Source organism: Simochromis diagramma, unplaced genomic scaffold (assembly GCF_900408965.1).
Source record: "Simochromis diagramma unplaced genomic scaffold, fSimDia1.1 OVJJ01000421.1, whole genome shotgun sequence".
NCBI lineage: Eukaryota > Metazoa > Chordata > Actinopteri > Cichliformes > Cichlidae > Simochromis > Simochromis diagramma.
In genome coordinates, this window is record NW_024387250.1 from 8,744,749 (window position 1) to 8,770,580 (window position 25,832).

The 25,832-nt window shown below is 38.0% G+C and overlaps 1 protein-coding gene across 1 annotated transcript; it reads left to right on the forward strand.

Moving 5' to 3' along the window:
* Positions 1-6,603: 6,603 nt before the first annotated feature.
* On the forward strand, positions 6,604-24,776 carry LOC120714901 (carbohydrate sulfotransferase 15-like). The gene is made up of 8 exons (XM_040001496.1): positions 6,604-6,885; positions 17,404-18,026; positions 18,855-19,194; positions 20,908-21,051; positions 21,775-21,928; positions 22,148-22,304; positions 23,709-23,856; positions 23,967-24,776. The coding sequence occupies exons 2-8, from the start codon at positions 17,562-17,564 to the stop codon at positions 24,155-24,157; spliced, it is 1,599 nt and encodes a 532-aa protein (XP_039857430.1). The 5' UTR covers positions 6,604-6,885; positions 17,404-17,561; the 3' UTR covers positions 24,158-24,776.
* The last annotated feature ends 1,056 nt before the right edge of the window (positions 24,777-25,832 follow it).

Consider the following 25,832-nt stretch of genomic DNA (forward strand, 5'->3'; position numbering starts at 1 on the left):
ATTTGATACAGAATTAGAATACTGGATGGGAGCAAAGTATGCAATGTGCAGAGAAGCTTTCGGCTTTTAATGAGCATTGCTTCCCTTCTAGGGTCCGCAATAGCAGTATAAAATAACTTCCGTACCTTGTAAAAAGACTGCAGCCCTTTGAAGAACATATAAACTTCCCAGAGACAGAGAAAGCTTGCAGATCTGTGCTGTGTGCTTGTGGTGTAACTTGGTGGATTTAATAATGTATGCATGTTTAAAAAAGAACTCAATTTACTGTTGATGAGTGTTTTTAAATAGTAATAGAGAAGAAAGTGAATATAATTATAAAGTACTTTACGTATCAATAATAATGTGAATTTACAAATGAAGAGTTGCCAGAGTTGCGGATGCAAAGGCCGTGAAAATACCATCTCTGTGAAAAAGCTCTTGCTTGGTGTAAGATAACCGAAGGATAAGCTGATACTGTGTATCTGCAAAGCATGTTGATAAAAACCTCTAAATACCATTTCCCGTTATCTTAGTGGTAAAAACCAGTAAGTCCACGGCACCACCAATGAGAAGATGCATGTGACATTGATAATTCAAATCTTGTTTATCAGTTTGTTCAAAGTGTTATCATGATGGTGATTTCCAGTTTGGTGCATCGCTTGTTATCTTGACTTACTTCACATGACATGACTGTTTTTCTGTTTATTTATTTTTGTTAATTTATTTTTGATACATAATTTTTTATATAAATGTTATATTTTGATCTTGATTTTGAGTTAGTTTTTTTTCATCCCAGCCTGAGGTGCCAAGGGTTGGATGGAGGTCTTCAAGGGCCGCTGTTTATTAATCAAAAAAATTGACATAAGCCTTAAATCTTAGAAATTATGATTGTTACAAGTGTGGTGAGTATTTTCAACATATAGAAAGTACTGTATAAATATTTAAACTTTCATGTAATATTGACCTCTTACCTCTTCAATAGATGCTATTAATGCTATACGGAGCTATTTAAAAGTATGTTTCTTACTGCCATTGTTTCTTTTGATAACATATAGACATATAGGGAATGATATATGAGGATTCTAAATATCATGTTACTCTCTGAGATCTTCTTCAAGGTTAAATAAGGTCAAACTTTAATGAAATGCCTTTTATCTTCAAAATTAAACTTAAAACTTTTACATTTCACTCCTGCCTTTCTTTCAAGTTTATGCGTAACAACTTTAAAGAAAGTATTGTCAGCAGAAAGAGAATGAGCTTCTTAGAAATATAGCGTAGTGTAATATAGTAAGCTCAAGTTATTGACATTAGAAGCAGTGCAAGATCACACAAAGTCGCAAGTGCTAGGGTTTCAGCTAACCGAGTAGCAAAGAACGATCCTCGGCCACTACCTTAAGTAGTGGCTTCTTCACGAGCCTGTAATTCGCACAGGTGTGTTTGGTCACAGGCGGGAACTCGTGATGAATCCTACCCATGAACACAGATACAAGCAAACAAGCACAGAGAGACGAGACAGAGAGAAAAACAAGGGAGAGACAGAAAGAAAACAACACCTGCAGCAGACAGCCAAGGAGGACTGGGGGACCAGGAAAGTTCTTGTAATTATGTTTTGCATTATGTGCTGGAGTTTCATGGTTATAATTTAGTTCCTGAGTTTCAGTTTATGTCATTTTCAACTAGCATGTGGTTTATTTTTTCCCAGCCTTCCCTGTGTTTCCTGTATCCAGTTGTTAAGTCTCCCTTGGTGTAGGTGTTCTCATGTTTTGCTTACTTCCTGCTTTATTTTATCCCCCGTCCCTCGTCTTGTGTGCTTTATGTTCAGTTTTGCTAGATTTTGTCCACCCGTGTTTTATTTTCCCCAGCTGTGTCCTCTCTCCCTAATTAGTTCATGTATGTTTAAGCCTTTAGTTTTCCTCAGGTCCTTTGTGTTTTCTCTCTCATGGTGTGTGTGTTTTCCATCTTGTCTCAAAGTTTTGCACTTCTGGCTCCAGCCTGGCCTTGTTTGTATTTTGTACTTTGTACCGTGACAGCCTATTATCCATTACCTACTCCAACACTAATGTTTGTGTAATCAAAGGAAACATTTGTCAAGCTTTCCTTATCTGATTCTTACTGTACTATTACTAAGTATGTTTAAAAAGAACAAAGAAAACAGAACAAATACAAACCAAATACTAAACTGTTCCCTTATTAAAAGTAAATACTGCCCAGAGAGTGAGCTGCCTTGGCGGAGGACCATGCTCTCAGAGTGCTCCCTGTTTTGTTTTTTTAAATATCATTATATGTGGTTGTACTGTGCAGTTGCTGGTGTTCAGTTGGTTTGATGTTTCATTTTGAATATTGCATTTATCATTTCCAATGTTTCCAGTTGTGTCTTTAGAAATGAAGCACTCTGTGTCTCATCCAGAAGTGGACTTGGAGGTTTCACAGTGGGTTTTGGTGGAAAGACAAACAAATGGGTTAAAAACCAATAAATTGACTTTGGGTAACATTTTAGGAGACATATAAACTTCTGTCTTTTTAAAAGTAAGGCTGGGCCCTATGGGTATGAAACTGTAGTGTAAGTAGTGGAAAGCAGATTTTGGTTTTGGTAGTTTTATGATAATAATAAGCCGCCTGTTGTGGTTTAAAAAGCTGCTATGGGAGTGAGCTACAAAAGTACACAAAGCTCAAAAATATCCATAAATCATAGTTTCTACATTTCTATGGCAATCTACTAAACAGCAAAATATTCTAGTCTGGCCCTAATATAGTGCCTCCCTCTTAGTTTGGCTAAAAATTCTTGAGATTAACTGTATTTGTGAAGATGGATAACCATTTTAAATTTGTGTTTGAATACAAAAATCAACAACGAGCTCATCCGATCCATTCAAACTGATCAAAACGGATTCATTAACTGCAGGAAATTAAACTTCTTGACTCCATTCATACACACAGCTTGTGCATCTCGATGAGATGTGAATAAATCACAATCAATTTAATAGGAATTAACAGCAATTAGACTCGCCGTCTCATGCATATGGATACATTTGAAAGAGGAGGCAGTTTATTCAAATGAGACATTATCTTCATATAGCAGCGTCAGTCTCCTAGGGCAGCCTCTTGCACTTGTCAGAAATTAATTATTTTACCTCTTTAAAGTTGCAAGCGGTGGGAGTTCCAAAGATGAACATCATGGCAGCCCTCAACATTTCATTTCATCCCTCTCGGGATTTTTCTCCCTGTTTATTCCCTGCAAGAAACAGATGTCATGAAAGATGTTGAGGGAGTTGGCTCATGACAAAGAGTTAGTTTCCTTCCTCTAAAGAAGGGGAAATGTGTCAATGACTTCAGCAATTCCTATTTTGTCTGATTTACAATAAAATGAAATGATTCCTTAATCAATAGTCCCCCTACTCTGTTAAACCACGTGTACTAATAAAACCAAAGGGGGGAGTTTGAATATTGGGCTGATTGTTGTTAAGTGGTGTATTCAGGGCTCTGTGGTGACAGCTGTGGCCAGAGTAACTAGGTTTTCAGGTTGTGTTTCCTTTTTAAGCGCTTCCAGAGAGTTGTTTTAAATTTAGCACAAAGCTTCACCTGAGATTTAAGATTTTGTTGAACAAAGGTCATAGGTCAAGCTCACCGTAGCCTCACAAAACACACTTTTATTTTACTTTTAAATAAATAAATAAAATCTTGCACTGATTATGGTGTAATTTATAAAGTGATTTGACAGTTTGGTCCAGATACACTCAACATGCGCCACTTTGATAGGTATACCTTTGTAGCTGCATATTAGACTGGTGAAGAGGGCCGGCTCTGTCCTGGTCCCTCACTCCATAAAGGAGGTGGGTGGGAGGAGGGTATTAGCCAAGATAATGCCTCTCACACTCACCTTGAGACTGTGGAGTCCCTGAGCAGTGCCTTCAACAGCAGACTGCTACATTATGGAGAACTGTTACAGTACCTTCACTCCAGCAGCAGTCAGACTGTAAAATACGCACAGGATACAGGATAGATGCCTACTAAAAATACTCGAGTATATGTTTTGATTCCCACTGCATCTTTGTTACACGTCTTTTAGTGTATATAGTGCAATGTACAAATTTCTCTTTATTGTTTTTATTATTATTGCATTTAGCAGAATTATCATTTTTTGTTGTACTTTTAAAAAATTATGTATTTTCTATTTTTATGTTTTTCTAATATATCTCTCATTCACTTTTTCTTTCTGATCCTGATGTAACAAGTAAATTTCCCCAGTGTTAGATAAATAAATAAATAAATATATCTATATCTATTTTTATGAATATAGTCATGGTGAAGATGACTATCTGAAGCTCAAACTGAGATACAGAATGGGGAAGAAAGGTGACTTATTTGACTTCGAATGTTGCATGGCTGTTGGTGCAAGATGTGCGGGTCTGAGTGTTTCAGAAACTGCCGATCTGCTGGGATTTTTCAGCACAACCATCTCTAAAGTTTACAGAGTTTGCAACTGTATGATGCTATCGTGTCGCTATGGACAAAAATCTTTGAGGAATGTTTCCAGCACCTTTTTGAATCTTTGCAATTAAGAATAAAGCCAGTTCTTAATGCAAAAGCAGGTCCAACTCAGTACTAGCAACGAGCACCTAATAAGAATGTCATATGCAGCTTCAAGTCCTCCCAGGCTGATGCCACATTTTTTCAGGCCCTTAAATTCAAGCTGGAAGTCTCCACTTTAAACTCCCGTTATTCACATACCAAAGAGTTAAATGTGTTTTGAAACACGACTAAACAGCAAAAGTTGTGTCAGTGTCCAAAATCATGGTTGGATCTAATTGTGTAGATGTATGTGTCTGGACATGGATGTAATGTAAATGACAGCACTGTTAGAGTGCAGTTAAATAACACTTTTGGGCTTTTTGTGTAATCAGAGAACAAGTGCTTGCTTCTTAACCAGTCGTTATGTAACAACACTGACACACACAAACACGCATCATGCTGAAAAAGTAAGAAAACATATACCACGATGTGTTATTAGTAACAAACACTGCAGCAAGATAAAAATGTGTCTCTGAGCTGGCAGCGCATTGGCACAGGTGCTCAGCTTACACACTCGTGCCTGTTCTCAGAATTGTAAAAAATGGAAAACACTTCTCCGTGAGATAAAGAGACTGTGCGATAATCACTGAAATGCCTGTGGATTTTTTTTCACACAGCATCAAGAGATGGCAAAGTGTAAATTGTATAAGTGGTAATTTGTATAAATATGTGTCCTGTACTCTGTAAACAAAATGATGAATACCACCATCACACATTTGTGTGCACTTGGAGTTCGCTTCAGTTTCAGCAGCTTGTGTTTTTGTCATTAGGCCCACTGACTCCTACTCATACAGAATGAGTCATGACAGCTAATGAAGGGAAAAAATCCCATTTATTTAAAAGAACATCATTTAAAGATTAGCAGCGGTGACCTTTCATGCGCACGACAGTTTTTCTGGTGATAAATGTCCCAGATATAAATATATCCTAGATATTTCACAACCCTGAAAAACCCCTGATTGCATAACACTGTTCACAGCAACTATGAGAACAGCTTCTAAAAAGTTAGCAAAAACATTCAACAAAAGCTTGTGAATGTTGGACTTTTGAAGCTCACCTCCACTTTGTGTTTTGCATCACCATCTTTTCATCTTTGTTTCAAAGGGGTAAGCGCCCAGTAGAGATTAAATAGTAATACGCTTTATATCAAGGTTGGAGTGCTACTATGTATTCAAAGAGTCTGGCCTGTTCATGAAAGTAAAATCACAGGGACGCAGCCAATCTAGATTAAATGGAGCATTTAGAGTAAGTGCTGTATATGTTATGGAAAGCTCATGTTATTGAACTCTGAGGAGTTTCTTGAGGACACTTGAGCAGTGTGAAATATTCACACTGAAATATATAATTTAGTAAAATTCAACTGGTGCCAAACACTATAGATTTTTCCCCCTCTTTATTTATAAAGTTTAGTTTTTTTTTAAACCTTTAGTTAACCAGGAAAAAAACAACACTTGAGATGAAAAATCTCTTTTACAAGAGCGTCCCGGCCAAGAAGGACAGCAGTACGATCATAAGTTGCACAAATTAATAGCAGATACACGTCAGAATCCGTACACGGGTTAAATACAGGCAAAGAGTAAAAAAAACCACACAAACACACAAAACAACCAAAAATTATAAACGTGATTATCAATAAAGAATGAATACCTTAGTAATATCTTGTCTAATGCCAGAAACAAAGGTATTCACGCAAAAGATTTGCAGCCTGAATTAAAAGGTCGTTTAAAATGACCGTACATTTATTAAGTGAGAGCAGTTCCTTAAGTCTTATTTGATTAAACTCTAGCTTTTATAATTAAACCATTAGACAGAAAGATAAAATCGCTGCATCCGTAGTGGTCACCCTTTTAACTCACAGCTAAAGTATCTTCTACTTAAAAAAAAAATCCCGTTCTCCCCAATCGACCAGCAGGAAAACGCCAATCTATTTTAGCTGATATCCTATCGGTCATATCACTCAGCAGCACAGCAGCACTTCGAAGAAGAAACGCAGATAAGACAGAATCTGCTGCTGCTGCTGGTGTTGGAGGTGGTGTTTCCTGCTACTTGCGTGCACCTCCCCCTTCTCTTCCACCTCCTCCTCCGTGACACGCGCAGGAGAGCTCAGTTGGATGGAGACTCCGGACTTCCGCGGTTCTTCGACGAAACCGAGCCGGCGTTTGTTATAAATGAAGACATCGTGCATACCTAGGATCAACTGGCTGTGCTGTTCTCCACCCCGCCGGACGCTTAATACAAATACCCATCAAGTCGCTTTGATTACCTTAAGTGGTGGTCTCAGTGGCTCTTAAGCGGCTGCACAAGAGACTCTTGGAATAAAACCGACTCAACTCCAGCGTGAGTATCTTTATTCAGCGGGATAATCACAATAACAGGAAAAGTGACGGGAAAAGGATTTGGTCATATTGTTGCTATGATTTAAGAAGGTTCCCAAGCTGATTTATAGATTTTTAAAAAGTTTATTTTTCTTATACTGAAGCATAATTGCTTACTTTATCTAATTAATCCTTTTGATATATATGCAAGTAAACGATAGACAATATGGTCCGATAACTTGACAGCTTCTAATAGACACCTCCTCTGTGCAGTACCCCCCATAGTCTACTGCGCTGAAGTGTAACCTTAACCTCGTAAGACCGGAATTCTTCCTTGGCATGCATTTTTAATTTCTCTGTGATATTTGGGCATATTGGGACCTGACGAATGTAAAAACAAAGAACTACCTGATATTTGTTTTACCTAATTTTTGTTTCTAAGAAAAATGAGAGCCACATATGAGATATTCATTTAAAATTTTGACAGAACAGTTGCAGTATAATGTCCTCGTAAGTGGATATCAGGCCCTTGGAGAGCAAGATTGAGTATTTTGGTCTAAATAACCCAAAATGTGATGTCCACATATGTGGACGCCAGGTCCTAGGAGGTTAAAAAAGATATATGCCATAAGAGCACTGCATATGCTTTCTTTAACCCTCCTCCCCCGAAATTGCTGGAATTCTGCCTTTGCAATGTTTAAAACTTACTAACCCCTTATCTCCATCACTGAACAGCTGCAGAACATCACAGTGACATGTCTCTGGGGGTAAAAGACTTTTAGCCCAGTTTGTGATTCACCGACTGAATCACAAACTGGGCTGTGTGATACGGTTAACATAAACTGTGTACATGCTCTTAATGTCCTTGTCTTGTAATTATTATTCAGTTTATTGTTACAAAGCAAAACCAGAAGGTTCTACGTCAACATCGGACTATCTGAGAGTTCCCCTGGCAAATTCCTTTCATTATAAGTCTTTATCTCATGTATCCAGCAAATGATGCAAAGTTAATTGTACAATGTGTTTTTGTTTGGAGAGCTCATGTTGTGTGAGATGTTTGTGCACTTCCTGTAGCTGTTTGACATTATGTCTTTTCTCTCAGTTACAGTCTATGCATGGGATGCATAGCAGAGGTCCTGACAGGCAGGTGACCTTTGGACAAACCTGCCTCTCTGGGCTCTCTGTGCAGTGTCGGAATACCCAAAGTTGTATTTTATTGTTAATTGGAAGGACAAAGAGTTGAATCTGAAAGTGAGTGAAGGGGAATATAGATTTAGTGTTTTTTTTGTAAAAGGTAGCACATCTCTACACCTCATTACACTGCACACACCCAAACTAAACCACATTATGGCTGCTGCACCTATCCCTGCACTCTGTATGGTCTGCTAGGAAGGAAGGTTTTAGGTTGCCCCCCTGAAGTCGTGGAACAAATTTCTAGAGCTGCTAGGATATCAATGCCATGCTTCTTTTGGCCAGCGTTAGAAGGCTTAGGTCATGCTAGAAGTATGAGAGGGGAGAGGAAAAGAGAGCGAGCGAGCTGTAACATATCAGATTGTTTAGACTGGACTCTAGGGGTCCACTTCAAATGGAAGAAAATGATTCTGTAACAGAACATTGGGAATGTGGGAGGACAGCGTGATACTAAAGTGTTTTGGCATCTTGGTATCTCAGAGCTTCTATTTCAAGAGTTGGCTGTTTTAACCTGTCATGACAACAAGCCTCAGTAATCCAAGATTGACTTTATTATTTCAAGCATGAAAGCTGGTTTTGAACAGATGCTTTAGTGTAGTCAAACCTTTATCTGCACCTGTCACTCTCTTGGCGTTGAGTAAATTTCCTGATGGATGATGTTTTTCACTCTAATATTTTCTTTTCCATTTGTTGTTCTTTCTAGTTTGATTATCTGTTATGCGAACATCATACTTTATACAGATGTGGCAAACAGATTTACACTTGGGTGGAGTTGATTTTTTCCCTCTGTGTTTGAGTTTTTTTTTTTTGACAATTGAAGCACAATTTTAAAGCGGGTAAAATTCATCAATTTAAGTTTTACACCCTGAATGAATTCTAGTGCGTTTAAGGAACACAGTAGTCAGAGTATATAATTGTTGAAATAACGTTTGTTTTAAAGTAAATTGAGACACATTAACTAATATTTCCAACATTTCCTTCTTAGTTTTATGTTAAAGTTGCATGCTTTATGATTTACCCATTAACAGCTTGGAAACAAAATGAAAATTTAATTATCCACATACTGTCTGTAGCCCTGAGTCAAGTCTGAGTCACTAGGCAAGACAAATATTTTCTGTAACATATGACAACATTATAATGTGATATTAGGCAGTGTTCCAAGTGAAGCAGACAAATAAGTGATTAGTCATTCTAAATATATAATTATTATTACTGACATTATAAACATGAATTAAAGTCAAAAGAGACAGATTTACGGGTTAATGATGAGTTCAAACTTTAAAGATATTAAGTCAAGCAAGTATGTGGACAGCTGTTGGCTAAAAATCTTTCATAGAAATCAGGTTAGGTCAGTCAAGCTGCTGCATGTCTTGTATCCACACCATTTGCGTGCAAATGGGATTTGCATGGATGTTTTCATAACCAGTCAAAAACAGTTCAGTTGATAAAAGAACTTATCAAACATTGCTGACATGTTCTTTCTTTAACTGTTTTCTTTATTAGTGTAGTGGGCAGCTGAAGGCAAAGTCGCTCAAGAAGAGACATGCCAGGTTCAAGGAGAAGACAATAACCAAAGCCTGAACAGAGAAATGAACAGAATTTCTGTCTCTTCTCTCCACTGATAGAGCAAGCTGTGCAACAGCAGTAATATTCAATGGGAAGAATATTTCAACACAGATTTAACTGTCTGGTTATACTGTTGTTATTCTTACTTGTAAGTTATTGCACAAGTTTACTATGGAGAAACTACTGGAAAAAAGTGGGTGCGGCAGTAAGATGATCTGACGTATATATGATAAAAACCAAGGTTAGGCCTAATCAGTCAATCAAATGTCAGCAAATAAATGCATTTAGGGATGCAGATATGTCAAGTCAACCTGCTGAAGCTTGAAATCAAGCATCACAATGGGAAAGAAAAGCGATTTAAGTGATTTTGAACGTTTTGTCACCGATGCCCACTCTTATTGTGTGTGGTGGGTCTTCCCACCTCTGGAGTTTCCATGTGTGCATATGGAAGGGTGGGGATGTGTAACCCAGAACAGAGGCATATGGCACAATATAAATTACAGCAGGTGGAAATAACAATCTTCTTTCTGCTGCAGTGATTCTGAGTGAATTACAGCAATTAACTCGCGGTTAATGTTATGGAAGATTTAAAAGAAACAGCGCAGATTATCACTTTAAAACAGGAAATGCACATGAGAGTTTCCTGCGTTAAGGTTCCCTGTTTTATTGGTCCAACTATGGCCTTTGTCATAATTACTGCAACAACTTTGCCACTCGAGCAAACACAGTGGCACAAAAGGCACTGTTTTTTTAAAAAAATGAGAGAACAGTCACTGGGATGATGGATCGAGCACAGTGGCAGAGTGTGAATACTCAGTGGGTCCCTAAACACACCACAATCTTGAGCCTTTTGCTTTTTAGTTCTCTTATACCCTCACTTGTTCTTTTTTTGATCTATTGTACTTCCTGCAGGCTTTCTTTGCAAAGGCAAAGGGAGGATTTCACATGTAATCACTGCTGCTTCTTACAGCGTCACAGCTCACCCATGCTGACCCCAGGTCCTCAGATGTTTCCCTTCCATTTATTAAACAGTAGTGATGCAGATGTTCTCTGTTTTCTATTGATATGACATTGGTTTTAAAGTCTTACTGAAGCAAATCATATGTTGATACTATAAATTCATATGCATGCAGATGTACATAGTGGCATGTATCCACTGACCCTCTTGAGATCTGGACTCCAGATGTCAAGAATGTCTATATAAGCATATTCTTGTTTTCTAGTTACGGTTTCTTTTTGACCGTACTAGTGGGTGTGGCTTATGAGTCAGATTCCTGTAGAGACAAAATGAAACTCAGCCAGTGGTTTTGATTGTTGTTGTTATTGTTGTTTTTTTAGTGGGAAGTAAAAAGGAAAGAGAGGCTTAGTCCAGCTCTATGAAGTAGATTAAGCCTGTTTCCTGAGATATTTGTGCTCTCGGGGTGCTTTTTCCTGCTCATTTTATTTGTAATCTCACTGCGAGGGCCTCTGAAAGGAGAAAAAAAAATAGATACACGAGTACCTCCCAGAAAATAAGTATTTGTTGTTTTCTTTCCTTTAAATTGCTTTAACTTTTTGATTTCTTTTTCACCCACATTGAGAAAGTTTTATTATTACCTCCGTTTGGAATCCAATCTGTCTTTGTTTGACTTCCCCCATCAACAGGGAGACTTTCTTATTTCCTTTTGTGGCATCAGGTTTTCCTTGTGCCTCCCTTTTCCTAGCGCTGGCATTCTGCCAAATCCCACTCACAGAATGCCCTGGATCACATCAGGATGTGTTTACACAGTTATAAACATTAAGACATGATTAAAACATGTTTCAGGAGAATCGATAATGTACGTGTATACTGAGTACTTACTCTTGGAAGTCCCCTCTCTGAATAATGTTCTGGTTACAGTGCATTCACTCAAAGGTGTTTTCAGAAGTCACGTTTCATAGACTCGTCATGTGAAATGCTATACAGAGCTGTGCCACAGTTGCATAGCATAAAGCATTTTGTTCACTGGATGAACTCTGCGGAGATGCTTGTAATCACTGTGTCTAATTCCTATCGTTTTATCATGAACACTAGCGATAAAGAGCAAAACAGAAATTAAGAGTGTAAGGCATTGAGGCAGGTTCTAATGAGCGTGCCTTTGTGTAAGCATAAAAGCAGGAAGTATGCATACTGCAAACGTGTATGTGTGCAGGGCTCATGCTCCCATGTATAAATTTAACATCTCAAGCAAGATTTTCAGTTAGCAAATCAAACAGATGCATGACGAACCACCAAATATCATACGGTAAATGCAATCAAGCTTGAGTGCACCACCTTCGACACCGCCTATGACTTTTTTTTTTCGATCCAAAGAACAGAGGGAACACAAATAACATATGTGGAGTAGGCCTGTTGTTTGACAGTAGACATTGTTCATATTTATCATTGGAGTAGGTTAAATTCCAGATCTGACACACATCTGTTAAATCTGTGCCGCTGGGGCTGATTAAAAATAATGAGCTCTCGTTGTTTGTCCGTTTTACAGCCACAAGCTCTTGATAGGCTAAGTCACCACTGAACATATTGCCATTAAGAATCAGAGGACATTTTATTTTCACTGTAACACTTGTGAGTAGACTCCAGACAGACGGAAAAGGAAGAAACCACTTTTACTAATTGTTGACTACAGCCATATTGACTACATGGACTGGGATGGTTTCCTCTAGCCCCACCATAAGGTGGATTTTTTTTTTTTTTCATTTTAATTGAAATGGGTAACATCAGATTTAGTTTCACAAAACTGTGCTAACTTTGATTGTATAAGCAGAAATGTCATGTGCGATTTACAAGAAAAATATTCCTATGTTTAACTGCAACATGTTTGACCTAATCTTTGGCATTAAAGGAAAAAAAAGAAAAGAAAAGAAATAAAAAAAATTAAATGCTTTTCACATGATCAGGCTCAAGAAATCCCAGAAGATTTTATGGCGGTTTCCACATTAGCTCAAGGAAAATATTGACCCGAAGATGGGGTCAGAGGAATAACAGGTGTTAAAAATGGAAGAAGTTTTCTCTGTGAGTATTTGGTTATGTGTGCGTGTGTTTTAACGGTGGCACTTCCTTTCCTTAAATCATTTCAACATGACTCCTTGTGTTTGGCATTGGCCAATAGGAACTCACTAAAAACATTACCATTAATCTTTCAGGGTCAAGGAATGTGCACTGTAGGAAAACTCACATGTACGTGTTGCAATATGTTGATTTGGTCCAAAATGTGCGATGGACTGAGCATCTGCATCTCATGAAAGATGATCCTGGATCAGCCCTCTTTTCTACCAGTTAGCATGGCCAAGTATTCAAAGGAGCCACTCTTGATGGTTGACTCCTTCCTGAGCAAAGAACCCTAGGATGTCCGAGCAGAAATGCAGGATCAAGTTCCTCTTCCCACGGCTGATATGTTGTAACATGTATTTTATGTTCTGCTTTTAATGGTAAAATTTTTAAGTACAGGTGCATCCTGGCAGTCTCATGTATGCACTCTAGCTTAAAACAGAGGTTATATAGTTTACAACTGCATGCAAATTCTATTTGGATTCATGAATCCAGATAGATTTATTGGCCAGAGGGTTCCATCTATATTTAGTTTATATGAGAAACAGGTTTTATGAAGTCAACCTGTTGGACATAATTTTAGCTGTATAGCTCACGTGGTAGAGGATTCTACTCTTAATCTCCGGGTTCAGGGTCTTTTCCCCATGTCGGAAAATCTTAAACAGTTCTGAACATTTAAGCCTAGTCACAGACCAAAAGAAAAATCAAATGAAGATCGCCACTGAAAAAGGTTTTTAGTCTAAGACAAGGCTTAATCCACGTCTGGGAAACTAAGCCTTAGTATTTAAGAGATGTTAAAAACCCGTTGCTTTAAGCCACGTTCACACTACACAGTATAGGCACTAAAAAGCCAGACCGAAAACGAGTGTTCGTCATTAAAATTTATAGTTTTATCCTCAGTCATGAATTATGAAATACTTCGACTAGCGTGACAGAAACTTCTTCCCTTCTCTCACAAAATTGAAAAGCAGACTGAAAGCAGCATAAAACAAAGGTAGCATCTGAATTGTCATCACTATCTGATCTGTGTCTGACTTTTGCTAAATTGTCTTTCAGTTTAAAAGTTCTAAACAATAGTTGTGTGTTTGATAAAAACTCTTTCTGGTTTATTTGTATATCTGCTGTGTGTTGTCCAAAGGAGAATGGGCAGCATATGACTGCACGAGCCATAAGCTTAGCTACTCCTACTTAAACTTCCTCTTGTGTTTACTTTGTGACTTTTGCCTGAGTGAGTGAGCTAAGGTGCTATGGTGCCAGAGTCATGGGTTGAATCTGTGTTGATGAAAGGCCCTTATGGTTTCCAATTTAATGTGTAGATTCAAACCATTTGTCTTTAGATTTCATTTAAGTTGTATGATGGAGCTTCCCTTGTGTTTCCCTTGAGTCTTTTTAATAACCCTCTCGAAATTAAAATGATGAGACTCTTAATTCTAGAGGCTAGAAGTTCAACCCTGTCAGTGAGTGGTGAAGAGATTTCATCCAACTTTCTGTTCATCAACATCAGGGAGTTGCTTAAAGCCACATAGGCACAAAAGGACCTGAAAAATGTAGATCCACAGAAGGAAAAGAAAATCTGTTGCAGTAATCATTCTGACTTTGATATTCTTGCACAGCCATCTTAACATTTTGTATGCTTAGGACAGCAAAGGTTTCTAACTCAATGATAAATGCAGGTTTTTATTTTGGTTTATCAGGATTTTTATGCTAGGGTTTCACCTCAGTCAATCCCACGTGGTGTTTATTGCTTCCCGTCGTTGATTGATTTTGAGACCAAAGAATCTAAAACCCGTCTTTCCTGCACGTTCTCATGCTGTTTTTCTCATCTCTGCTGCTTCAGTCCTCCACTCTGTGCTTTACCCTTGACTTTCACTGTCCTCTTTATGCTCTGTCACATTTCCAAATCCCTCTCTTCTCCCACACTTTGAAATTTGTCCAACCAGACATAAATCTTTAATGGTGATAAATAGATAAATAGATGCAGAGAACAGAAAAGATCACAATTACCTGGGTTTGTAGAAATAAAACATGAAGAAACAGAAATAGGGGAATGGAATAATTTATTAATATGATTATGGATCATTAAAAAGAATGAAAAAGCTTGTATATATGTGAATATATGGCGTAAAGATTAGTATCACACACAGCCATGTTTACTCAGAACATGAACTGTTAATTATGATGGATATTATACCTTCTTTATCCACCGATATTTCACTAAATTATCCCTCACAACTCTAGTTGGATCAAAAATAAGTTCAGTCTCTGCAGCTGCCCACGCAGGCTTACAAATATCGACATGCATTCCTGATAAGTCTGCAAGGGATCAGGTTGGTCCCATTATGAAATCTGCAAGTCTGTGGGAATTGTTTAGGATTTTTGAAGCTCCATGTGCACATATTTATCAAACATGCTGCAGACCTTACGTGAGTACTACACAATTTATATCAGTGTTGCAGAGTGACAAGTGAAAGGCTATAAACATTAAACAGATGTGCATCTATTGCGGTAACACTGAATCGCAGTATGATTTTCAGAAAATTCCTTGATGTTAAGCTACAGAAAGAGTAAATTCTAGGTTTTACGTAATGTAACTTGATATGATCATTCGTTAGACTCTCTGGTTTTGAAAGGAGTGCAGCCATGTTTACAATCCAGGCTTCAATTAAAAATTGTTTGAGGTAATCCCAAAGGCATGAGTATAAAATCATCCTAGTGAAATGAGTAAATTGACTCGCATTTGGGGGATGCCGGTACGCACAGTCCACTTTGTTAGAACTGCTCAACTGCTTGTTACGCATTCTTATCAGCTAATCAGATGTCAACAACTCAGTGTATTTAGCACACTGGGTGCCACTTAGAAAACTGAGGCTATAATTCACCCAGACTCACCAAAACTGGACAATAAAAGTATGAAAAAATGTTGCTTGGTCTGATGAGTTTTGATTTCCTCTGTGACATTTGGATGGTAGTCAAAATTTGGTCAACATATTAAGTGTTCAGGCTTCTGGTGGTGGTGGTGTTTTAATTGTGGGGAGCATATTTTCTTGGCAAACTATGGGGATTATAGTACCAACTGCGCATTTTTTAAACACCACAGCCTAGCTTGAGTATTGTTCATGACCATGTACATCGCTTTATGACCACAATGTACCCATCTCCATCCATCCATCCATCTTCATCCGCTTTATCTGAGGCCGGGTCGCGGGGGCAGCAGCCTAAGCAAAGAGGCCCAGACCTCCCTCTCCCCAGCCACCTCCTCCAGCTTATCCGGGGGAACACCAAGGCGTTCCCAGGCCAGCCGAGAGATATAATCTCTCCAGCGTGTCCTGGGTCTGCCCCGGGGCCTCCTCCCGGTGGGGACATGCCTGGAACACCTCACCCAGGAGGCGCCCAGGGGGCATCCTTGTCAGATGCCCGAACCACCTCAGCTGGCTCCTTTCGATGTGGAGCAGCAGCTGCTCTACTCTGAGCCCCTCTCCCCTCTGTACCCATCTCATCTATGCCATATCGCTTGCCTCAAAACAGAGCAGATTTTTTCTGTCTGTATTCAGACAGCAGTACCTTGTGAACACCTTATAACCCTCGTCTTCTCTTCTTTCCAAAACTGCTTGATTTTTTTCTCTAGCACAAACTGTAATGGAGTTATAGTCATTTAGTGCTTTTAAAATAGGCCCGCCAGCGGGCCCACGGGAAATAAAGGGTTAATCTGACTTCAGTAACAGACGAAGTAGGTTACAGGAGAAACCTGCTCTCAAGATAATATGACAGACTTCCAGTAACTTGTTAGTGCGCAATAAGTAAAAGGTCATGAGCAGGTGGGACTTTCTCTTTCACTTGAAGTCATCTAATTACTGGAACTGCTTGTTTGGTTGAAGCACTGAAGCACTGACGCATAATCACGTTTCACTATAATGGATTTTGTGAACGGGTTGAGATAGCATCGCTAGCGTGGTTGCATTTTAACAGACCCTTTTCCATAGTAAGGAAAAAAGAAGTTGTATCCTTTAGAACTGGTGCAGGATTTCATTCCTTGCTTTACTGGGATTTTTAAGTCAACAACAAAAGAAAAATAACTGTAACTGGCTGAGGACATGTCAGAGTAAAAAGTCTTTTAATAATGTTTTACACTTTAGTGCTGGGATTTTTTTTTTCAGTACGACATTCTTGAAATAATCTACTAATTTACTTTCTTATTATTCATGTGGTGGGAAAAGAAAACAGTGTGTGCGCTGTTTGGCCACCTGTATCAATACCTAATGTGGTTTCCCTGTAAAAATAAGTTAATCTTGAAAATAACATTCATAGGTTAAAGAAATAAAGCTCAGAGTGGGCTTTTAGCTCGAAGATAGTAATCGTGTGTTTTTAGTTTTGAATTACAGAGCTACCATTATTCTGACCTTGAAATTTTTCTAGAAGAGCTTGCCTTTGCATGTGCTTTATACCCCAAATCATCAAGTCGGAGATCTCCATATAGCAGACCACACACATGCAGCAGCTAACCTCAAACATTTTAGAGGTGAATCCTATTATAGAATGGAGAATAGGATGAATTTCACATACTGGTGTGTGAGAGTGACAATAATGACCCGTAGTGCTAAAAATGTTCACTTAACTTAGTTTGGGTGACACTCTATAACTTCAAAGGAAAGCACACTGCTGCACTTTGATTGAAAAGACATGTGTTGTGTTTTAACAACTGTTTCTGCTTTACAGGAGGCCACATTGAAGACTCAGACACATGTAGGAAAAATGAAGACAAGCGATGACCTGCAGCTTAATTTCACTAAATTCTTATGGGTGAAACTAAGCTTTTTTTAGAGAGTAATTTCCTTGCTTCTATTTCTACATGCCTGCTGTGATTCTCGGTCAGTATGTCACTATCAGACTGCAAAAATGGGAGCAACACTCCAAGGCTCCACAACCACCTTCACAGCTTGCACATTGCTGAAAACTATGCAAAACGGCCCGTCCGGACGTTTTTGGACTTCAGGGACACAAATGTGGCTGAAAATCTGGACATCAAACATGTTCCTATGCTGTTTTTCAAGAACCTACAGCGCATCTCGAAAATCAAAGTGGTTAGCTTCCTCCTGGGCTTGACGTTGACATTTTTCATTATGGCTTCTTACGTCCTAATGTGGGATAAGAAAGGACCTTTGTTCACTCCATCACCATATCAGCTCAGACCTGCAGCCATCCCGACCAGCACAACAGCAACAAGAGCTTCTTCTAAAAAGAACCCAGTAAACGTGAAAGTGCTTGTAAAGCTCATCAAACAGGAGTACACACCCAGGAAAGTGCCTGATGAGAAGGATGTCATTGCAACAGACTCTCATGTAAGTTTGCTGCAGATTTTTACAACAAGAGCTTTCACTGTAAATGCTCCAGACTATTGTCACAAACAGAGACAACATAGAAGTGATAACTGAATTTATTTTTTAAGTGTTTTTTTATTTGTTGGCAAAAATGAATTATAGGTGTCAGTTAATTTACAAGCACCTTACAGTCAACCCTGCAGTAAATGCCTATTTGGTGAAGCTCATAATGACAGGTGTTTGCTAAGAATGGTTTCACAAAGCATTGCTAAGGGCCTATGGACCACTTTTACTATGTGCTTTTACAGATGTCCTGTGTTTAGCGTGTCATCATACATTTCCACATTACAGTGCGTAATTTTGCACTATTTATGCAGAGAGCATCATCAGTTGTTGCTGTTGAGATGACTTTTACTATGTGCTTTTACAGATGTCCTGTGTTTAGCGTGTCATCATACATTTCCACATTACAGTGCGTAATTTTGCACTATTTATATGTCCTGTGTTTAGCGTGTCATCATACATTTCCACATTACAGTGCGTAATTTTGCACTATTTATGCAGAGAGCATCATCAGTTGTTGCTGTTGAGATGTACAGTTATTACTACGATTACAAGTGAGTCATTAGGAGCAATAGTTAGCGGGAAGTTTGTGTCAAACATTTGGAAACACAACTGGATTTTTCCACGCGGCCATATATTCTTTACTGGCTATTAACAACTTGTAAACACTGGTGTGCAAAATATATGACATAACTGACAGATGCAGATACCGAACTATACAGAGGACAGGATTTTACAAAAACAGCATCATACAAAAATGACAGATGAGTATCTCTTCCTCTCCAGCTTTTTTCAGTGATTCCTCACCGTTTCTTGCCTGGTATCAAGAGCCCTTGCTGGTACGAGGAGTTCTCCAGTAAACCTGGCAATGACCTGTACAGGAAGAACCTCTTCACACTGCGCTCAAAGTCCTTCAAGACTGTGTGTGACCGCCTGAGGGCCAATTTCCACAAGCATTTATACCACAAAGATGGGAAGGACTTTCGTCTGCGGTGCCTGCCATACTTCTACATTATTGGTCAACCAAAGTGTGGCACGACTGACTTGTTTCACAGAATGCTACTTCATCCAGAAGTCAAATTTAACATAATGAAAGAGCCACACTGGTGGACCAGGAAACGGTTTGGTAAGTCATCAGGAAATGGATGTCATTTTGGACTTGTTTTTGTAAATCTCGCAAGTTTAAGTAATACTTTAATCGATCATTATGACAGATACTTTAATGTAGATAAAGCACGAGCAGATGGTACTAAATCAACTGGTTTAAAGTGACTAAGAAGTGAAGCCTCAGTGAGAGTTTATGTGAAAAACTGACCTGAACTCATTCAGTCAGATCAGGAAATAAAATGTCCACAAAGTGTCAGATTATTCCCATGGGAGGGTAGATGCCATTTATCCCGTCTGCTGCACACGCTACCCAGGCAGAAACATTTCTTCATCCAAAACTAGAATATTTCCTCTGGCTATAACTAGTCTGACACATACAACCTCACATTCTGTGCTGCATTTGAGGGCAACTCATTCAGGGGCATTTACCATTTTTCACTTCTTCTGTTCCTTATGTATAACCCAAAAATGAGTGTGCAGAGTTTTCATAGTGGTTGTGCAGATCCTTGTGTGCGTCATCTTAAAATTCCAAACTTTAGCGAGCAAAACAAGTTTAGTTTGTGCAACAACTAAACATGAGTTCATCACTTACCTGCAACATGACAAACAAGATGACACATTCATCACTGACCTTCACTGGAAGCTCAGAAAAAAATGTCAGGCTCGAAAAAGAGTTTACAAACCATAAAAAATGTTGCTGTAGCTAATGTTACATAAAAATAATAATATTCAGTAGTTTGTTTTAGTTACATCATTTTCCCCAGTAGCACTAACAGCTATATTAATGGATGGAAGAAGTGATGTCTGCTTCGGTGAGGCTGTAGTGTGCTCTGCATGGAAGAATTTTATTTAGGGAAGTCCTTTCCCCTGAACAGAGAGCATGGTGTACTGTTTACTGAATGTACAGCATGGAAAGTTACACAACTCTTAACTGCAGAAAGTAACTTCCTGAAGCTATGAGGTCACTGCGAGGTTAGAAAGGTAACCAGTGGAGACCACAGGAAGTCATGGTGACGACACATGTTCCAGCAACCGCATCCACTGTCCACATTTTACACAACCGTCCGTGATTAAACAAACAAATAGTGACTTTACAAGTATGAAGAGCAGCTTTAAGGAAAATGAAAAATGGGTGATCTGTTTGCTGTGTTCACTTTACCTTTTATGCTTCCTACGCTGTCTGTTTTCACCTGATTGAACTTATGCTCATTCCCATTCTTCCAGCATTAAAAAAGTACACATTTTTTAGAGTGTTTGTATAATCTTCATCACTAAAAGTACTTTTTGAGTCTACAAATAAAAATCTTGTTAGTCTTACTGAATTAGTTGCAGTATGCAGTGATTTTGTTGTCAGTGTTTGGCTGCTTTTTCAATGAGACATGCAATTGAAGGGGAGAGTATCAATTTGATTTTTCCTTCTTCTATACAGTTAAATACATAATAAATAAAATGGAGCTTTTAAATGTTTTTAGGAAAATAATCTTGTAGTGTGTATCTGTATAAAGTCACCATTATTTGCTGATTGTATGTCATGTAAATGTAGCTAGTGTGCAAAATTGAGTCAAATTATTGCTTATTCATAAACAGAAGAAAAACAGTACTGTTTCAGAGTCCGGAGTTTGTTTGTCCTGCCAGGGTTAAAGTGTACACACTTCATTCTCTTAATTTGATTACAAAGCAGTCTAAAAAGAAATACATCATAAGTGATGTTTTGGTGTAAATGGGGTTGCAGGTTATATCCGTTTCAAAGATGGCTTCCAGGAAAGTTTTCGTGTGGAAGATTACCTGGATCTGTTTGACTTGGCAGCCCACAGCATCCAAGAAGGAATCACTGGAAATTCATCTGGACACCACCGTGCACTCCAGCTCATAACAGGTGAACACATGTGAAAGTGTTTGTGTGTGCAAGTGGTTATGATCTATTGTTAGTGTCACTATGCATCAAATGGAAGAATGTCTTGGCTTTTTACTTCTCATTTTGTATCTTCTGAGTGGCTTTCAGCAGCCAAACAACTGTATCCTGACCATAATTCAATTGAGTTTTTTTCTCTCTCTTCTTTTTCTTTAGCGTCAGGCCATGATCATTTTCAGCAAATGGCTCTCGTCTCAGAAGCACTACAGTGCTCAAGAGAAGAGCTGGAAGGACACAATGTCGGCATTATTCATGATATATATTTTTGCGATATAGAACAGATAGCTCAGTGTATTTATAAGTGTACACAGAAAGCCAAATGACTTGGGGCTCTGTCACGAGAACATTTCTTGCAGGTCATTCTGTTGCACGTTGAGATTCAAAATGGAACTGGTTTCAAACCTGGTAGTGAGAGACAGCAGGACTACCAGCATCTGTTTTAGTCACACGCATTTCCACATTTTTACATGTAAAAAGACAAAACTGTACCCTTGCAAAGCAGCTCAAGCATATGCATTTACTGTATCAGGCTGCTGTTCCCAGTTAACTAGTGAACGCAAAATCTTTTTCACAGCTTTGCTTAATAGGAATTTTCTCTATGCTATAGTTTACCCAAAGGACTGCACAACTGTATTAAATCAACTGTTGTTACCCAGAATGATACTGAGACTGTCACTGTCTTGTCAGGTGAAGCCAGTGCATCCACTATGTGGGACAACCAAGCCTGGAGCTATCTTCATGCAGACAAGGAGACAGAGCCCCCCTTCCTGGCCCAGGACTTTATCCATGCAGTCCAACCCGATGCCAAAATTATCATAATGCTCAGAGATCCAGTAGAGAGGTAGAAAGAATTTCTTACCCACATCCATCTGTGTAGACACAGACTTGAATTTCTGTAGATAAACAATTTCTAACACTTCTGATTGCTTCTATGGGACTCCCTTATGTTTTTTCATTGTTGCAGAACATATTTGTTTTCAATCAAAATTTCCACTGCACAAATTGTGCAAAAATGTGCTTTCCTGCTTCCAGTTGATTTATGGTTTCACTTTGTTGCCAGGCTCTATTCTGACTACTTGTATTTTAAGACGGCCAACAAGTCTGCAGAGGACTTTCATCAGAAGGTCATAGAGTCTGTGCAGTTGTTTCAGTCCTGTGTCTCTGAATGGTCACTACGTTCCTGCGCCTACAACACCAGCCTCTTCAACGACATGCCAGTGAGCTAAAATGATTTTCTCATTTTTAAGAATATTAGGAGCCTTTTATAAGCATTTTCAATGATGAAACCTTTGTACTTTGAGAATCCACCTGACACTGTAAATGGATGTTGCTGTGCTGAAGTGAAGCAAACAACTATCATGCAGCACTCTCTTGGGAATAAGCTGAGTTATGAGCTCTGGCAGTTGGTCATTTTTTATGATAACATACAGATGACAACACTGTTATCTTGAAAGATTTAATACAGTAAAAGCCAGTTCATCCTGAAAACACTGTGAGCCAAAGAATGTGTCTCTGATCTAACAGCAAGTTCAGAAAAACAAACTTAATCCTTTATTTACATGACTCTTCTCTTACGAAAGAGAAGATGACTAGGGTTTGTGGCACTCGATTTGACCAGTATCACAGCTACAATAGGTGATGTTGTATAGTGGCGCCCTCTGGAGGACTCAAAGTGTCTGTGCATGTAGATTAAATAATATACTGTCTTGCTTCGTGTTATTATTTAGGTTCAAGAAGAAAATTATACTAAATAATCACTATAACTGAATCCATGCATGTGGGTCACATTAGTTTACTTGCTGTTAATATCTAATTTATCCAGAAAAGGTCTTGTTGGCTTTTTCCATAGTTCATCTGTGTTTGACAACAGTTGTTATGGTTTTGAGAAATATTGAGACTTTTGATGCACTTTGCCACATCTGTATAAAATCAAACACATTTCCATGCAACATTTCTGTGAAAGAAGGAGACATTCTTAAGAGCTCTCCGAAACAGTAGTTAATGATTAATCATCTGTTTATTAATGTAAAATACACTACTTACACATTCTAAGAGATCTATATGTCAAAATTTGGTATAAACATAGAAATCATACCGTAAAGGTATCAAACGGTATGTAATAGACTAAAATGAGCACTTTAAAGTGGTCAAGAATTTAAGATCAGGGCTTGATATACTACTACTATGTCAATAATGTAGTATATTAGTAAATCCCATGACAAAGGACAAAACCAAAAATCAGTATTTACGCTGTGTGCATTTCTTCACTTAAGCATCATAATTGTAACTGATGATTTAAACAGTTAGAAATAAAATACTTTTATCATATAAAAAGCTCAACTGTTTTTTAAATAATGTATTTGGTGTTTTTTTTTGTTTGTTTGTCTTTTTTTAGATATCTACAGGAGGACTCAAATTTTGACTTAAAACTTTCAATTAATTAGTTGATAATAAGGAAAAAAAAATAAAAGCAAGAGCAGCTGTGCCCCTTTAATTTCAATGACTTTAGATCAACAGGTCATATTCAGATTTTATTTTTGGCCTTTGTAACAGCAACTGGCTCACCACAGCAGATTTGTCATGTTGATTTGTTGTTGTTGTTTCTCACCTTTGTCCCACAGGTGAGATTAAATCTGGGGATGTACATCGTCTTCTTACTGGACTGGCTGAGTGTTTTCAGTAAGGAACAAATCCTTGTTCTTCGACTGGAGGACTATGCAGCAAACCTTAAAGAGACAATCCAAAAAGTTTTTGATTTTCTGAGTGTAGGTAAGTGTCCAAAAAGCTACAAAAACATCAGTCAGAGTGACTTTGTCTTTGTAAGTGAAATAAAATCCATTTTCACGGGTTGATTATGCATTGTTTGACTTTTCCTGTAGGTCCTCTGTCACAGCAGGTGGAGGCAGCACTGACCAAACAGCCTATGTCTAACACTCGGCGGGAGGAAGACCGGAGTCTTGGTCCTATGCTTCCGGCTACCAGGAACATCCTCAGGAATTTTCACCAGCCTTTCAACCGTAAACTGGCCAGTCTGCTGGACAACAAGGCCTTTCTCTGGAATAACTCCTGAAGGAGCACAAGCACTGATAAAATTCTTGTTTGAGATATTTATTTGCTTTTGGAATATTGTGAGCCTTCGAGATAAGATAACAATAAAAATAATTGAATTTGTTTTTTGATTTTTTAAATTGTGGCTTTGATGCACTGTTACAATAATAACCAATACATTAATCTACACTGAATTTAGCTTTCTCTTCTTTTAGGCCTTAAAATGCTTTTATTGAATATCATAGGATCATGGTACTATTTTATACAGTATAAAGAAACATTACCTGTCCTAGTATTGAGTTTTCTCTTTCAAATATTGTTTGCAAAGATTAATGGAAAATAATTTACCCCTGTAACAATACGATTTATGAATAATCCTCAAATGAAATGGATGTTTATAATTATAAAGACTATTGTGTACTTTGATAGCACTGGTCTGTGCTGGTCAGAAGGTCCAGCAGGTCTGGAGAAAGTCAGGCTTGATATTTCATTACTTGAAAGTGAATCTCTTAAACCGTAAGCCCTGATAAAAATGCAAATTCAAATTAGAATTACAAATATAACACTTTGAATTAACTTCAGATATTTCTGCTTCATTTTTCATGAAATAAAAAGGGAAGAGGTCTCACCTGGCTATTAAACTGTTGCCAGTCATTTGTCCAATTACTTTTGAGCCTCTGAAAATGGGGGACAGTTTATAAGACTGAACAATCTTGATTATTTCATTTAAATCCATTGTGGTGGTATACAGAGACAAAACTACAATAATTTGTCTTCGTCCAACAATTTATGGACCTAACTGTAGAATTAAACATTATCAGTATAAAATAGATGCCAGCTATGTGGGATAATTTATTAAAGCAACAAAACAGTGCTGCAAATAACTACACATCCTGTCATTCCATGTGGCCACAAAATCTCACCAAACGCTTACCTACAAACATGACTCTTGGGTTTGAAAAATTTTTGTCGGTGTAAATATATACACATAGATTCAGACAGAGTCAAACCAACTTTGGGGGAAATAAAAGGGCAAATGTGGATGGTAAGTAATTAAATATATGATACGTGAGAGATGGAGTGACATCTGAGTGAGACAAATAATACATCATGCTGAAGTTAAGGCATTAATCACAAGAGGGCACTAAAACACACTATAATTCAACACTTTAACACCATGCAACTAGACACCGAGACATCTCAAAGTATTATAGGTATTATACTACAATGTCACATTGATAACAATTTCATAATGTAATATGTTATTAATATTCCAATTTATTAATATTAGGTGTGTGGACACTTTTCAAGCAAGAAAACGTTGAAATTCCAAGACACTTATTCAAGTACAAAAAGATGTTCTCGTGAAATTAGGAACTTTTAAATAACCAACACTTTAGTTTAGCAGAAGAGTCTGCTTTTCTGTGATCACCAGTGTTTTGGTTTGTGTGACTGAAAATTACACTTTATCTTATATAATGACCTGCCTTCACATTCCTTGTCTTTAAGGACTAATTGGCTTTCAGCTCAAAATAAACTACTGCCTCATGATGTTGCACTGAGTGAATTAAAGTGCCATCAAAGTTTTGCTCACATGAACTGCTGTTTTACGCAGATGAGTTACTCATGCAAACACTTTTCTATAGTCATGCTCAACTGTTATTTGCGGAAATTACAACTATTAACTGTGACATTTT